The sequence below is a fragment of the Pempheris klunzingeri genome, chromosome 7 (assembly GCF_042242105.1).
Source record: "Pempheris klunzingeri isolate RE-2024b chromosome 7, fPemKlu1.hap1, whole genome shotgun sequence".
Classification (NCBI taxonomy): Eukaryota; Metazoa; Chordata; class Actinopteri; order Acropomatiformes; family Pempheridae; genus Pempheris; species Pempheris klunzingeri.
In genome coordinates, this window is record NC_092018.1 from 16579581 (window position 1) to 16593955 (window position 14375).

General features: G+C 43.7%; 1 protein-coding gene across 1 annotated transcript in view; it reads right to left on the reverse strand.

Annotated features, from left to right (window-relative positions):
- slf1 (SMC5-SMC6 complex localization factor 1) overlaps positions 1-14375 on the reverse strand; it is a 28977-nt gene that overhangs the window by 6905 nt on the left and 7697 nt on the right. Inside the window, exons 15-17 of the mRNA XM_070834062.1 lie at positions 11800-11879; positions 7375-7467; positions 5900-6082 (exon numbers count right to left, since the gene is read on the reverse strand). Of these exons, the coding sequence (XP_070690163.1) occupies positions 5900-6082; positions 7375-7467; positions 11800-11879 (356 nt within the window). The remainder of the gene's footprint in view (positions 1-5899; positions 6083-7374; positions 7468-11799; positions 11880-14375) is intronic.

A 14375-nucleotide genomic window follows, 5' to 3' on the forward strand; every position in this document is an offset into this window, starting at 1 on the left:
GTTAGCTGGATAAAGGAAAACTTTCCTCTGCTAGTGGGAATAGATGAAAAGTCAGTGTTCGTAGGGATTATTGCTTCAAAGTGTGTGGGAGGATATCCAAAGAGGTAGTTGATTTTTTTTTTTTACATCCACTAAATAACGGCATTTTTTTTAAATTGCGGGAATGTAAACAGCAGTAGCAGGATAGCGATGATAATATGGCCTTCATCTTCACATACGTAGTTCCACATGTGGGAAACACTGTCCATAATCTTGGACGTCTCTCAGCTTCTTTCAGTACCAAGCGTCCTCAACACCATCATCAACCCTCATTTTACTTGAGTCTTGCGCTCTGTGGGCTCAGAACACTGTCCACCAGTCCAGAGCTGTAGCTTGTTCCAGGGCACAGAGCTTGGGCACAAAGAGATTCACTATTGCCCCCTAAGGTACAAAGTGATATCGCAAGATGGTAGGGGCCAGGACTAGCTTGTTAGCATGCTAACTTCAGAAGATATTTCTGCAACACAGTACAGACGTCTTTGACATAATGCCCATACGGTAGTTTCTTGACATTGTCTTGATATTTTCAGCGTTTTACACTTAAAATTGTAGCCAAATCTTACATAATGCACCTTTAACTTTCTTGTTGAACAAACTGATTCCCCAGTGGACTGTACAACAAATACAGCCTTATCTGTCTATCAACATTTTTTTCAATATACTATTCATTTAATTCCAGAGTAGTTGTTGAGGGTTTTTAGCACTGCCATTTTGCTCTTGAGGGGTGTATGAAGATTTAAGTTCAGGGCTGCAGAGCAACCCTCGTGGACAACAACACAAAATCATCTCTGGCCTGTGACCATGTTGTTTCTCTTTTAAAAATCAGCCCAGATGCAAACAAAAGAAATGAACTAAACCTTGAAAATTGGCTTGGCCGATGGAAGAGCATGTTTTTGGACACTTACAAATTCACCACTTTCAATTATGTAGTCCCTACCAATAAATACACAACATTAAGCTCAAGCAGAACCTTGAAAGTGAAAGAGGAGAGCAAAATAAAGAACACTGGTTTAATGTCCCTCGGCCTTTGCCCTTTTCTTTTCACTGATGCTAGCACCCAAGGCCTTGATGCTCCGTACATTCTGAAGCTGTTTAAAAATGCCAAGATGTGTGTCTGTTTGTACACTATAAAGGTGGTGCTGGGCATGGGTAGCGTGCAAGAAGTTGTTGATAGCAAAACACAAAATCATCATCACTTTCCTTTGATCCTCTCTGGCCTTCATCTGTTTAAAACACACACATAGGGTTTATCTGAAAAGGGGTTTCTCCCTCCCACTTGGAGCACATTGAGGAACAACCGGGGAGACTGTTGGATAGAGCTCCAGACTTAATCCTGGCAACCACCCCAAAACACAGAAAGAAAGGTTGGGGGCTGGATAGCGAGAGACAGGCAGGAAGAGAGGATAAAGAAGAAGAAGCTAGTCAAGAATTCCCAGCGAGGGAAGTCCTTGAAATACAGCCTGGAGAAACCTACAGTTGAAACATCAACACACCCGAGTGAAGCCGAGGGCTGCAAACACAGCCTCACCTCTAATAGTACGAGTGCTCAACTCCGCGCGGTTGCCAGTTCAGGACCCACAGGGAAATAAGTGCTGAGCAGAATGAACTTTCTTTACCGTGTTGACAGTGAAGAGGCCCAAGTGTGTCTAAAGCGCTACCTGTAAGTGTGTGTGTGTGTGTGTGTGTGTGTGTGTGTCTGTCTGTTTGTCTATCTCTGTCATAGATACACAGAGACAAACCATGACTGACTACAGCAGTCTGAGGGGACCGTGTGTTTCCTGTGCCACTGAGCAAATGACATCTTTCTGCTCCACGAACACTCGTTCACATTAAGATCTGCAGGGACCACAGAATGCATTAACCAGGTGTTTGTGTGTGTGTGTGTGTGCAAGAGATACACTAATATGCAAAGACAAATTGAAGAGGCAGTCATGTGGCAACCTCTCTTGCCTTCTTTGAACCTGACTCAAGCCAAACAATTAGACAAAGAAACAACAAAAACACTTTTACCTGAACATATTTTCAGCTCCTATACTCTTACCCCTCCAAGCATCTAAATGAGTCTGTGTGTGTGTGTGTGTGTGTGTGTGTGTGTGTGTGTGACTGTGTCTGTGTTTACAAGTCGAGGTGGGACTAGCTGTGCTTACTAACACGGTGGGCTGTATTGAGAGGACGCCATCAGTGATTACGCTCACAGGGCCGAGTGGTGACAGCTTAAAGGCCCTTTTCTTTATTTCTCCACCCCTTTGCTCCCTGACACGCCTCCTCTCTGTGTGTGTGTGTGTGTGTGTGTGTGTGTGTGTGTGTGTGTGTGTGTGTGTGTGTGTGTGTGTGTGTGTGTGTGTGTGTGTGTGTGTGTGTGTGTGTGTGTGTGTGTGTGTGTGTGTGTGTGTGTGTGTGTGTGCCAGGTCTGAACTGCACAGCTAAAGGCTCCGGGTCATTTTCCATTCCAATCAGGGGTACTGGCTGCCCTGGCCACCCTGCAAAATTTAAACACTCCCACCAGCTGAGGAAGGGGCACAGGGAGCGTCAGCAAACACACACACACAGACACACACTTACAGATGCTTAATTGCAAGCCTGCATGCACTCATTACAGCCTTTGAGATTCAAGAAAATATGTGTGCATTACACACATACACTAAAATATATAGTGTAAAACAAGCCAAGCCAAGCAACACACACACACACACACACACACACACACACACACACACACACACACACACACACACACACACACACACACACACACACACACACACACACACACACACACACACACACACACACACACACACACAGGGTCATGTGGGGCAGCCTTGGGCAATGGGAGGAGGAGGGGAGGAGAGCACAGTCAGCCTTGCCCTCAGCCATGGCATCCTTTCTTTGCCAGCTCCATAAGCCTGGAGGGACTGAGGTAGAGGGGGTGGGGGTGGGATCCATCCATTCCTCTCCCCCCTACAATTCACCCCTAAAAACGCACGCACACATACACACAGAGAGCCCAGGCCTCCAAGCAGACAGGCTTACAAAGGGGTGAGATCACTCCCAAATAAAGGCTTTGTTGGTGTGCCAGTGTCAGTGTTGCCCTCTTTGGCCTACCAAAACCTTGGCAGCTAGGTTTTCGCCTGTCTGTTGGAAACAACTAGGACAGCAGGGTGAGTGCCTAAATGAAAAATATAGTTTCAGGAGATGCAGCAGGCACTCAGAAGAATAAAACGCAGGAATATAATAAATAAAGAGAGCGAGGAATGGAAATGCATCTGGCCCACTAGCCTGTTTTACTGTCATGGGACGGTGCAGCGAGTCTCCCAAAATTTAAAAAGCCGTCTGATGTATGGGTGTTGGAAATGCAGCCACAAGCACAAAAGTCCTGCTTGAGTTCAGAGTAAAAAACAGATTGAACAACAACATAAAGATGGTTACGGTAACTAAGCATGATGCAGCCCCAAAGCCAAAACTTTCCACATGTAACAGCCTGGACTTAAAGATCCCAAAAAAAAAAAGAAAGAAGAAAGGCCAATCGATGGTTTCCATGGCAACTAGATGGAGATCACGGATCACGGAGAAACAGTATAGCCTAGAGTCAAGAGGACCACCTCCTCACCAGCTCCCTGCTGTAGCCTGTAGACAGCCCGCCATCAAGGTGTGAGGAAATAGCAGTCAGGAGAGAGCGAGTGGGAAAAAGAAGTATAATGTACAAGCCCGCAGGTGTTTCAAATCGAAAGTATTCTCATTCCTGTTGTTCTGCTCAGTCCCTGCGAAGAGACCTGGCCTAGACAGCAGGCCAGACGTCTGCTACACACACACACACACACACACACACACACACACACACACACACACACACACACACACACACACACACACACACACACACACACACACACACACACACACACACACACACACACACACACACACACACACACACACACACACACACACACACACACACACACCTCGTCTAATTTTACAAATACAGATAGCTGCTTCTTCCTCTGACCTCTTTTAATTTGCTCTCCCTCCTGTTACTGAGGAAGGAAAAAAAAAAAAAAAAAGGGAGCACTCTCTTGTTTCCTCTCCGGGACTAAACAATCCCAGTCTAATTTATTTTTTGAGGACAGAATATGTACATGTGTTAATGGAAAAGTCGAATCAAATTAACTATAATTAGTCAAACAGAGAAGTGAGCAGAGGCAGAGGTATGCTACATGGAAGACTTGTTAAACCCTGACAAATGGCACCCCTCCCCACCCTCCCCAAATACGTACATGCAGTACCTCAGCCACCTGCTGCTGCTCACCCAGTGACACCACCTTCTCCCGAGCTCCGACACCCGTCACGCTCACTTCAACCCCCCTGAGCTCAGACTGTATGTGGCATGCAAACATGCAGACACACAAACTAGCTGCTGTTGTGACATATTTCCACAAAAACCTGCGTGTGAAATTTGCGAGCGGCAGATCTCTAATCCTCTAATCTTGTCAAAAAGACATTAACAGACATCTTATGAGGTGATGCTGTAATCTGTTTGGACAGAAACTGTAATGCAGGACTGCACAAGGGTTATGAAGACAAGCAGTGGGGGCAGAAGGAGAGATGGCACAGATGATCTAGAATTGGTATGGCGACAAAGCAGAGAACTGCCACGGCCTCTGGGGCCCAGTACCAATTCTGTTTGTACTGTATGTGTGCAGCCCATAACTCTCCTAGGTACTGTAGGTAACTACAGATACCAATTCAAGAGATCCCTCACTCTATCAGGAGGCTAGTTAAGATTAAACTGGCCCTGCTAATAAGGTTGAAAGCAGCATTCAATCTGTCAGTAAGCTCCACTACATTTGTTGGCTACATTAAATTGAAAGCTTGTCTTGGGTACAGCAGCGGTGACATGCAGCCCACCGGCACAGTAAATCATTAGCTAAATGGCTAATTCTACAAATTAACTCTCTTGGCAGTCAACTGGCTAGACAAGTTAAAGGTGTTTTATTTTAACATTATATGATTCCATCAATGTGACAGGGACCATTTGGTTTAATGAATCGTTTCAAGGAAGATGGATTAAATGAGAACATATGAAAACAGTTATTCCGCAGTATATCCCATCTAATTAGGAAATCTAAACATGTAACGTACAGTTAGAGTAGCAATTTTTAATTAAACCTGCCCGAGTAATGGCATTGACAAAATAAAGCTCCAAGAACAACATCACTGTCACAGTTTCAACTTAAAAAGGTGCTACAAATAGAATTAAGCTGAAAATAATGGTAAGTCTGGTCCTATTCCAAGCCACGTTATCAACATTAGCCTTAACCTATTAAATATGTCAGTCTTTTCATATTAATCCATTTCTGACTGTTTTCCAAATATCATTGTGTGTGAGTTTTGGTTTTGAATTTTTTAATGAATTGTTTTTTTCTCTTCTTTAAATAAAGCAGCACAATTGCAGCTGGCTGACAAGTCTGCCAACTTGGTGCATTCCTGTGCATCCATCCATCCATCCATTGTACAGGTAAGTAAAATGAGTCTCCTAATCACAAGTTAGTTATAAATGCAGAGCTGCAGCCATTAAGCGTGGATGTTGGAGTTTGCCACTTTGAGAGCAAACCACCACAAATATACTCTCTACCTATACAAAACAGGACCACTCACAGAAGTACTGACGTGCCACTTAGCAACCACTTTAAAAACCAACGTAACTTGTTAAAATACTACTCGCCCATTACTTTTGTATTATAAAAATAGAATTTGATTTAAATTGCTTTTAATAATGTTAGCTCCATCTTATAAAACTAATACTTTGTGTCATGTTTTACACCAGCTCACACTGTCTGGGGTGTATTGGTTTACCCACCTGCATGCTCCAGGAGCATTTTCGCGATGTCCACGTGTCCGTTCAGCAGGGCGTCGTGCAGTGGACTGACTCCACCCACCTGGTTATTGAGCACGGGGGCCGGGTGGTGACGTAGCAAAGCCTCCACACAGGCAGTGCTGCCATGGTTGCATGCTTCGTGCAGCGGCGTCCAGCCTGCGTGGTCTTCATGGTCAACAAACCAAGCACACACACAAATAATAGGTAAGCTAAACAGTCTGAGAAAAACAAACTGTTATCTGGCATCTTTGACAGTTCAAAAAAGTTAAAGATATCTTTTAAAGGTGTCCTACAATAAAAGGTTGTCTGCCAAGAATTTAAATAGAAAATAGTTTGTTGTTTCAAAAAGATATTTGTGTATTTCAGTTTTTATGTTTGACGCCATGATGAGAGATCAAGGATTCAGAGAGACTGGCGTAAGAGGGCTGACCCACTCTGCTGTGGCAAGTAGTTGGTTGGTTCTGAATGCTAACAACTCAGCTAGCAAATAAGCTAGCAGGCTCTACCTGGAGGAACTCGGTGCTAAATGAGTGAAATCTTGCAAACTGATTTAAACTAATACTGTGAGTGACACGGGCCATATACACAACTCCATATTTTGTATGAAAGTCAGGAAATCTGAAAGATCTTAAAACATTTTATTAATGCCATGTCTGTCTTGACTTTTGCCATAAGACAAAGGACACCAGACTACTTGACAAAGAGGCTACTCACCTCTGTCCATGTAAGTCTTACATATTATACAAAAATCAATATTTCAAAGACACATTTAAATACTTTGGTCCATCGTGATTTACAACGTTCGTTCAAAAATGAAAACAGCTGTGGATGGACAAATCCTAAAGAATACAAAACAGACCACTTGGAGAACATCATCATGTAGATGTAGTTTTATCTGACTAAAAAGGGACTCCAACCGAAAATGCTCTTCTCAGTTAACACGGGCCTTGTTTGGAAGACAACTGCAGGGTGACAGCGGTAATTTTACCATTTTGCACATAGTTCTGCCTGATCACATTTTGGACATCACCTCTTGCGTAAGCCCCCAACCGAGATGCAAGTTAATTTAGGCTGCTATTAAAGGGAGATTACAAAATCGGAGAAACCTTTGAAACAGCAGAACATTTCCATAAAAGGAGAGCCAGTCATTATATTTGACCTAAAGGGACAAAAGAAAGTCACTCTGAAATATCAAAAGGCAGTCAATTCACTTAGCAAAGTCACCGAAAAGCTATAAATCTGAGCCTCAAACCCATCCCGCTCTTTCTAGACACACCCTTTACATTTTAGCTAAAGGTTAACCTCAATGATGACGCACACGCACTCCTATTTCTTCTCTCCTCTTTTTTTCCTCCAATGTTAATCGCTCTTTGAAACCCCAGAGCAAACAGTGGGAGTGAAGGGAGATGACGGTGAGACTGTGGTTACAGAGAAAAGGGAAAGCGAGAAAGTCTTACCTTTAACGTTGACGTCCGTGCCAGGAAGCGCCAGGATCTGAAGCACTGTTTCCACTTGGTTCCTCTTGCAAGCTCTGTGGAGGAGGGTCTCTCCTTCGACCAGGACACACACACACAACGGACAAACACACCCAAAAGAGAGAAGAGGCGGAAGAGAAGAGAGAAATCCAAAATTAGGGTGTGCCCGATGTCCTGCCCATTGTCCCTATGCATATGGTGAACACACCAATAAAATACCACAGAAATGTCCCCAAACACCAAAAAAAAAGCCTGACCTAAAAAAGTACGACCCGCCAATGAGAATGCGATTTAAGAAGAGTGATGAGAAAAGGGGGGAGATCTTTCAAGGGAAAAAAAATGAGGAAAAAAAAATTAAAGATGGAGAGTTGGGCTAATTCGCCTCGCTCTTTTCCTCTTTTATAGACAGAGAGATTTTCCACTTACACCCCGAGCCCAACAAAGTTAATATCGGGGCAGGCGGCGAGTGAATGAATGTAGTGGTGAGAAAGAAGTCTTGCTTCCTGTCCGCTCGTCCCTATATTGTTACTTGAGAGGAAGTTATGGTAGACAGCCCACGCACAAAGCCTCGAAAAGGATTCTTCACAGATCCAGGGTTCAAAAGCTCCGCTGGGCATTGCCAGTGTCGCCACGTGATATTTAATCACCAAACTACCAGTGAACAGGCATGGAAAAAACCTCTCAAGGAATCCATTTACATTTTTAAACACAATTTTCTTCTCCTCTCTTCCCTTTTTTCTCATCTTTACCCCGTCCCTCACTTTTTCCTGATACAATATATAACCAGGAATATATTAACGGGCCAGAGCCCCCTCTTTTCATGTATGGCTGAACTTCAGAGGGAAGTTAAAGGCCAAGCATGAGTGGCTCTGTGCTTGCCAGTATAATACAGAACTGCAAAGCCCGTAATAAATGCTTTACTAGCTCTCCCCAGGACGCCACGCCTGTACAGGGGCTCCACTCCAGCGCACATAGAGCACAGACTGGGGCAAAAAGAGGGGGAGGAGGAGGAGGAGGAGGAGAGGGAGGGAGGAAGCAGGGGGGGCAAGAAAGAAGAAGCCGTGGAGGAGAGAGTGAAAAGGTTTCCTGCATTTCAAAGAATATAAGCGAAATATTGAAAATGCTGGATCCTATTCATTCTGAAGAATTCCTTTCTTCCAGGAGGTGTCTTTGAGGATGCAGAAGATGCATTAAATGCCATTCACCAGTGCTAAAGAAGCTGAAGAGTGAAAGAAGAAAAATGGGGAAATGGAAGGACTGCTTATCAAAGAAGATACTTTATGTTCTACCTAGAAATGTGATACAACAATGTACAAAGAGAAGAAGGTTGAAAGTCTTGAAATGCACACATTTTCTAATGTTGATGAGTGTCCAGTTATAGTATACGATACATACAGTACATCATTATTTTTGTCTACACATTTCAGTTATAAATGTTGCCGCGCAAACCTCCAGTATAAGATGAGATAGTTGGTGTAGTCCTTCCCTGCAGCATCACACACCAAATTATTAAGCAAAATATATTTTCTTGTTATTCCGCAAAGTTGGCCTTGCAAATTTAAGTAAGAACTTTTCAGTGATTGAATAAGCTGTTCGAGATTTAAAAAGGAATAATGGAATAGTGCTGTTCAGAAGCTGATGTCAAAGAAAAGAAATTGTTACTCATTTGCTGTACGAAAAATACCCACTCAGAAGCAGTGAGGACACAAACAGGCTGATGAAGCAGCTACTTAACTGCAATTTAATTCAGGCACTTCATCAGGTGGTGTGTATGTAATTTTGATATGCAGCTCCAAAAAATCATATTTTTACTAGTTCAATAATATATTGTATTGTGATTAAAGAGTAATTAAAAACAACTTCAATGCTAAAAAAACACTGCCACGAATTCAGGCTTTTAACAACTCCCAAAGTATGTTTGCAAAATGTAACAGAAAGCAGACACTGGTGTTTGTACCGTATCAGCATCATTAACAATAATGTGATCAATGACACAAAGCGATATTTCCAGTCTAAAAGCCAAAAACACCCAACAGAGGGTGAAGCCCAGTCCAAACTACAGTCCCTAATGAGTAAGCTGTACTGTGTGGCACGTCAGTGTTCTACATGGGCTGCTCTGCTATTACCGCGCTCTAAAACGCTGTGATTAAACACCCATTCCACTGCACCCCATGTGTACACATCCTCGCAAATGCCAGGGCCAATCCACGCACTGTTAAATCACTTTAATGGCTCCAATTTGGACACAACGCCTCTATTATAGGGGTAATTGCATGCTCAGCATTTACAAGCACGGAAAGGATAAATCCGCCTGTCCTTTTCTATAAATCCCCCGTTTCACACTTTAATAGAAAAGTTAAATGTATGTGTTGCTCTTTATATCCCTCAGACTGCTTGCTACACTCCTGTAAAGTGTCGCTTGGCCTGCCGATCTCTGGACCAAAAAGCTGCTGGAAGCCTGTAACAATGCTATTTGTGAGGAATGTGTTAAAAAGGTATTCTGTGCCAGTTATTGGACGCATTTAAAACTATCTGAATACCACGGCTGTCGCTGGCGCTAAGAGCAGTGGCAGCATGTTAATTCCCTCGCATCGAGATTACTGCAGCTTCCACTGTGCCTCAAATGAATTTACGGGCATTAATGTAAGTGACCGTCATTTCGAAATTCCACTAGTGAAAATCCTAATGTAGGATCCCTCCATTTAGCCGGTCAAAATACAACATTGGGCAGCAGCAGAGCCCCTTGATGCCCCCGTCTGCCAACAGGAAGTGAAAGACACAAACACAGAATGTCTCTTAAATATCACTAATTAAATTCTCTCAATGCATAAGCTTGATCCTCTGAGGCTTCGATTGTAATGCTGCTTTGGACAAAGCTGTCTGCCACCTGAACAACTGTAAATGTAAAGAAATGTAACGTAATCTTTTACCTGCCTTTTTTGGTCTACTATGGTATGATCATAATTCTTACTGATAGCAAAGAGGGGCACAGAGCAGAATCAATATTCCCAACAAATTACTGGTTCAAAAAACACGGATGCTAAGTCCTAAGAATGCCAACAACATGACAAATTTTGCTGCATGACAACCTCGTCTGCTGAGGAAGTCTGTGTGATGTCATCAAAAGAGGCAGGCCTATGTTCATTAGAGGGGTTTTAACCGGCTATGGGGTAGAGCAGTAACTTCTGACCATGTTTTGATACAAAAGAATTAAACTTAGATCATCTATCAAAGCACCAACTTTTTTAATACTTAAGCAATAAAAAAAAACAACAGCAGTTCTTGTTTGTAAAACTACATACAGTATGTTCAGGCTGACTTAGATTGAAATCTCTGCTGAGCTTCCAGAAGCAAACACGGAAACTGAAAAAGAGAAGTTCATCCCAAATCCCACAACCCCTCTCAGCTGCTTTGACAAAGATACTGAGGTTCCAGGAGGCGAGGAAGATGCTCCAAAGCAAAGAAGTGCAGCATATAAGAAAGTAAGCTCACGTATGTGGGTGAGAAAGCCTGTAAGAGAAAAGGAGGAAGGGAGAGAGAAAGAGAATGGGGTGAGATGGGATGGGATGAGAGGGCGAGAGGGGAGGATGCTGTGCCGATGGTTCATCAAAAATTAATGCCGACCGCATCGGTATAGAGATCACGTAGAGGAAAAACAACACATGCCAACAGCCTTGAGTCTCCTGCCTTAGCCCTCCCTCCCCCATTTCCCCTCTCCTTTACCCTCCACCCCTCCTTCGCACCAGCACAGGGCCTTTCTGATCAGGTGGAGGGGGGAGATATGAGCTCTGACACCTTCGAGAGTTCACACAGAGTGCCATGCCTCTAATTGCAGGAAGTTCCACCACTGCAGCCGCTGTATATCTGCAGCGCTACCCTAATTGCTGCATTTAATATCCCTAAAATGGAGATCTGAGGTGCACTCTGCGTACTAATATCTGTTATTGTTTTGTGTGAAAAAGCCATTATTTCTGTCCGTGCCACTTATTTATTTATCTATTACTTTTTTAAAAAAGGTGAATAAGACATGAGGAAAAGGCAAAACAAAACAAAGAGCGCAGTGTTGAATTTCAATGCGAATAGAACAAGTGGAGGAGGAGGAGGCGTAATACAGAGGCGGTAATACGGCCCAAACTCTGCCCCCGACATAAGCGACGGGCCGCATTATGCAGCTAAGTTGCCTTTACAGCTGACTCGATGGAAGCATGGTCTGATGCAAATCAATCACTCTCTCCATACATTATGTGCTCTTCATTAAACTGAAAGTGATGACAGAGCTATCATGTTCCTCTTTACAGATGACCTAGTGCAGCGCATCAGTCCATTAAAAGTCTGATCCTTGCAAATGTTCAGCTATTTTTTTCACGCAGCAGCAGTAACGTATGTGTGTGTGTGTGTGTGTCGTACCTGCTGCGTTGACTCTGTCCAAACCTCTGGGGACGCTCGCTTTCTCCGAGTTAACTTCATTCACCAAAGAGCTCTGAGTACTGTGTGATGACAAATGATAGGGGTCAAGGGGGGCGAGGGGTTATGAGAAAATACACATGTATGTAATAAACCTTATTCAATAAAAAATTACCCATGATTTACATAAACAAGTCTAAAGTTTCAATGGCTGACCATTTCAGCATGACAGCGAGGAGACCCAGAGATACAGAAAGTGGAACAGGCACCACTGTACTGTGAAAAGTGCCATTAGCAAATGAATCCCTCGTGGCGCTGCATCATTTCATATGAAATCTGACAATATCTGTCAAACCCCTACTGTGTTGGCCACACACACACACACACACATACACTTCACACAACCAACCCTCCATTCCCGTCTCCAAAGCACTTTTCCTCCCACTTAACGCCTCAAACGCACAGACGGAGAATTCGATGTGAGCAAGCACATTAGGAGGAATAACTAGTAAAAGAAAGTGAAGCCTCTTCAAAGTAGTGGCGTGCTAATAGCTGTGGGCTGTCACTAGTCTTGTGAGTGGGTATGGGAGATCTGCCTGCATGAAGCCTGACAGGTGTCTTGAGTGTATACGTTTGTGCACGTGCGCGTGCGTCGCATTGAAGCAGAGTGCCATCCGTATTACAGGGAAGAGGCTTGTTCCCTGGTAATTGGCTTGTTCAGAAGCCAGGAAGGAGCTCCCAGCAGTGAGGAGGAAACACACGTCCTGTCACGTTGCTTGTTATTAGCGGGGACAAGGCTGAGAAGAGATGAGACGAGCTCTGTGTGCATGTGTGTGTGTGTATGTGTGTAAAAGAGTCCATAAGAGTCTGTGGGATAAGGGCGTACCACTTCTCATCTCAAACCACTTCACCCAAGTGTCCCCTGTCCATATAGGCTGGCAGCAGTGGAGGTTGACAGTACTTGGCTTGTATACGCCTTGGTCTCTCCTTCCCTCGTGGTCTACTCTAGGAGGCCAGCATGCTGTCAGTGGCCCAGCTATCATTTCTGGGCCTGGGGCAGCGTGTGCCCTTGGAGGCGGACTCTCAAGAAACTTGTTTGCAATAATGGAAGTAATGAGGATGTGCATATCCAATGCCACAGCAAGAGAAAGCTATGCATTAAATTTTCAGCTTTCAGTAATTCAACCAAAAGGGCAATAGGAAGAGAAAAAAATCTCTCCATCCCTTTTCTGTGTCACCACTGTTAAAATATTAGTGGGGTTGATCTGGTTACATGCTTTTCTTGACTATATACTGGTCTGGTCAGAGGAGATGGAACCAAAGTAATGACACAGTCAAATGGTTTGAAAAGATAAGCAAGGCACAGAGCTTGATTAAGCCAGCAGGAGGAAAGCTCAGTTTAATTACAGCTTCCCTTCTGCTAACAGCACTCACTGCCACGCAGCCAGCCGGCAAGTCAAATGGACATCTAAACAGTCGGTCAATCAGCCGGCCTGTCAGCTTGGTATGGCTTGGACGTGTGCCCTGATACCAGCCTGTGTGCTGGTGCAGAAGAAGCACACTCGCCATCTCTTATATACAACGACAGCAGCTTCAAGTCGCAGCAAAGCCAGAAATGAAAGATAAAAGGGGTCATCCAGGGGTCCTCACAACCTTCATGACCTGCTCCGGCTCTCTTCCCAAATCCAATACCAAGCATCTGGCTGGGATTTTGTCTTGCGTTGTACTGATAGTTTGAAAAGACAGAAAAAATAGAACTGAAACCATTTAACACCAACACTTTTTTAACGGTTTTTAAACTTTTTTACACTAAAAATGTTGTTTTCACGTCTTTTATCTCAAATTGCTGTGCCGAAACTATATAAATATAGCTGATTTCTTACACTGAATGATTTTACTGACTCATAGCACCTCCAACATCATAGAGAATTGTACTGAAAATGCTTCGAGACTGTTGAGTATGTCAGACTAAATACTAAATACTTGAACGCAAGATGTGTTAATTGATTAAGAGTGTCAACATCACTGAGAATATGTATTATGTCATGCATCCAACCATGAAACGTGCGGAAACATGATTTCCCTTTGCTTTCTGTCCTCAATTTATCACAGGCTTTGTCATTTTGATGTCATTCTTTCTTTTAGGGTCAAAAGATTTTACATGCCCTTTGGCATTTCTTTATCTCATCCGCACAGATTGCATTCCTTGCTTTATTCTTCTTGTGCTTATGTCAGAATAAACTCAGCTCTTAAAACTGTGGGGAAAGCAGAAGTAGAAAGAGAGCAGTGTTGGAGGAAAGAGGGGATCTGGTCAGCGCATGAACCAGTAGCCTTCACATGAACCTACTCCCTGGTGACTCCTGCCCTTTTCCAGGCCAACTACCTGCTGGTGGAACAGCAGATGTCTGATATGGAGTATGGGGAGTCTGTGTGTGTGTGTGTGTGTGTGTTTGTGTGTGTGATTGAATTCAGAGAGGGATTTAGTATGCAAAGGCAGATCAAGAGAAGTGGGGAAGGAGGGGGTGAGGGCTCAGAGCTGGTGGTCGTAAGGGAAGACTCAAGGGCCTGATGGGATATCC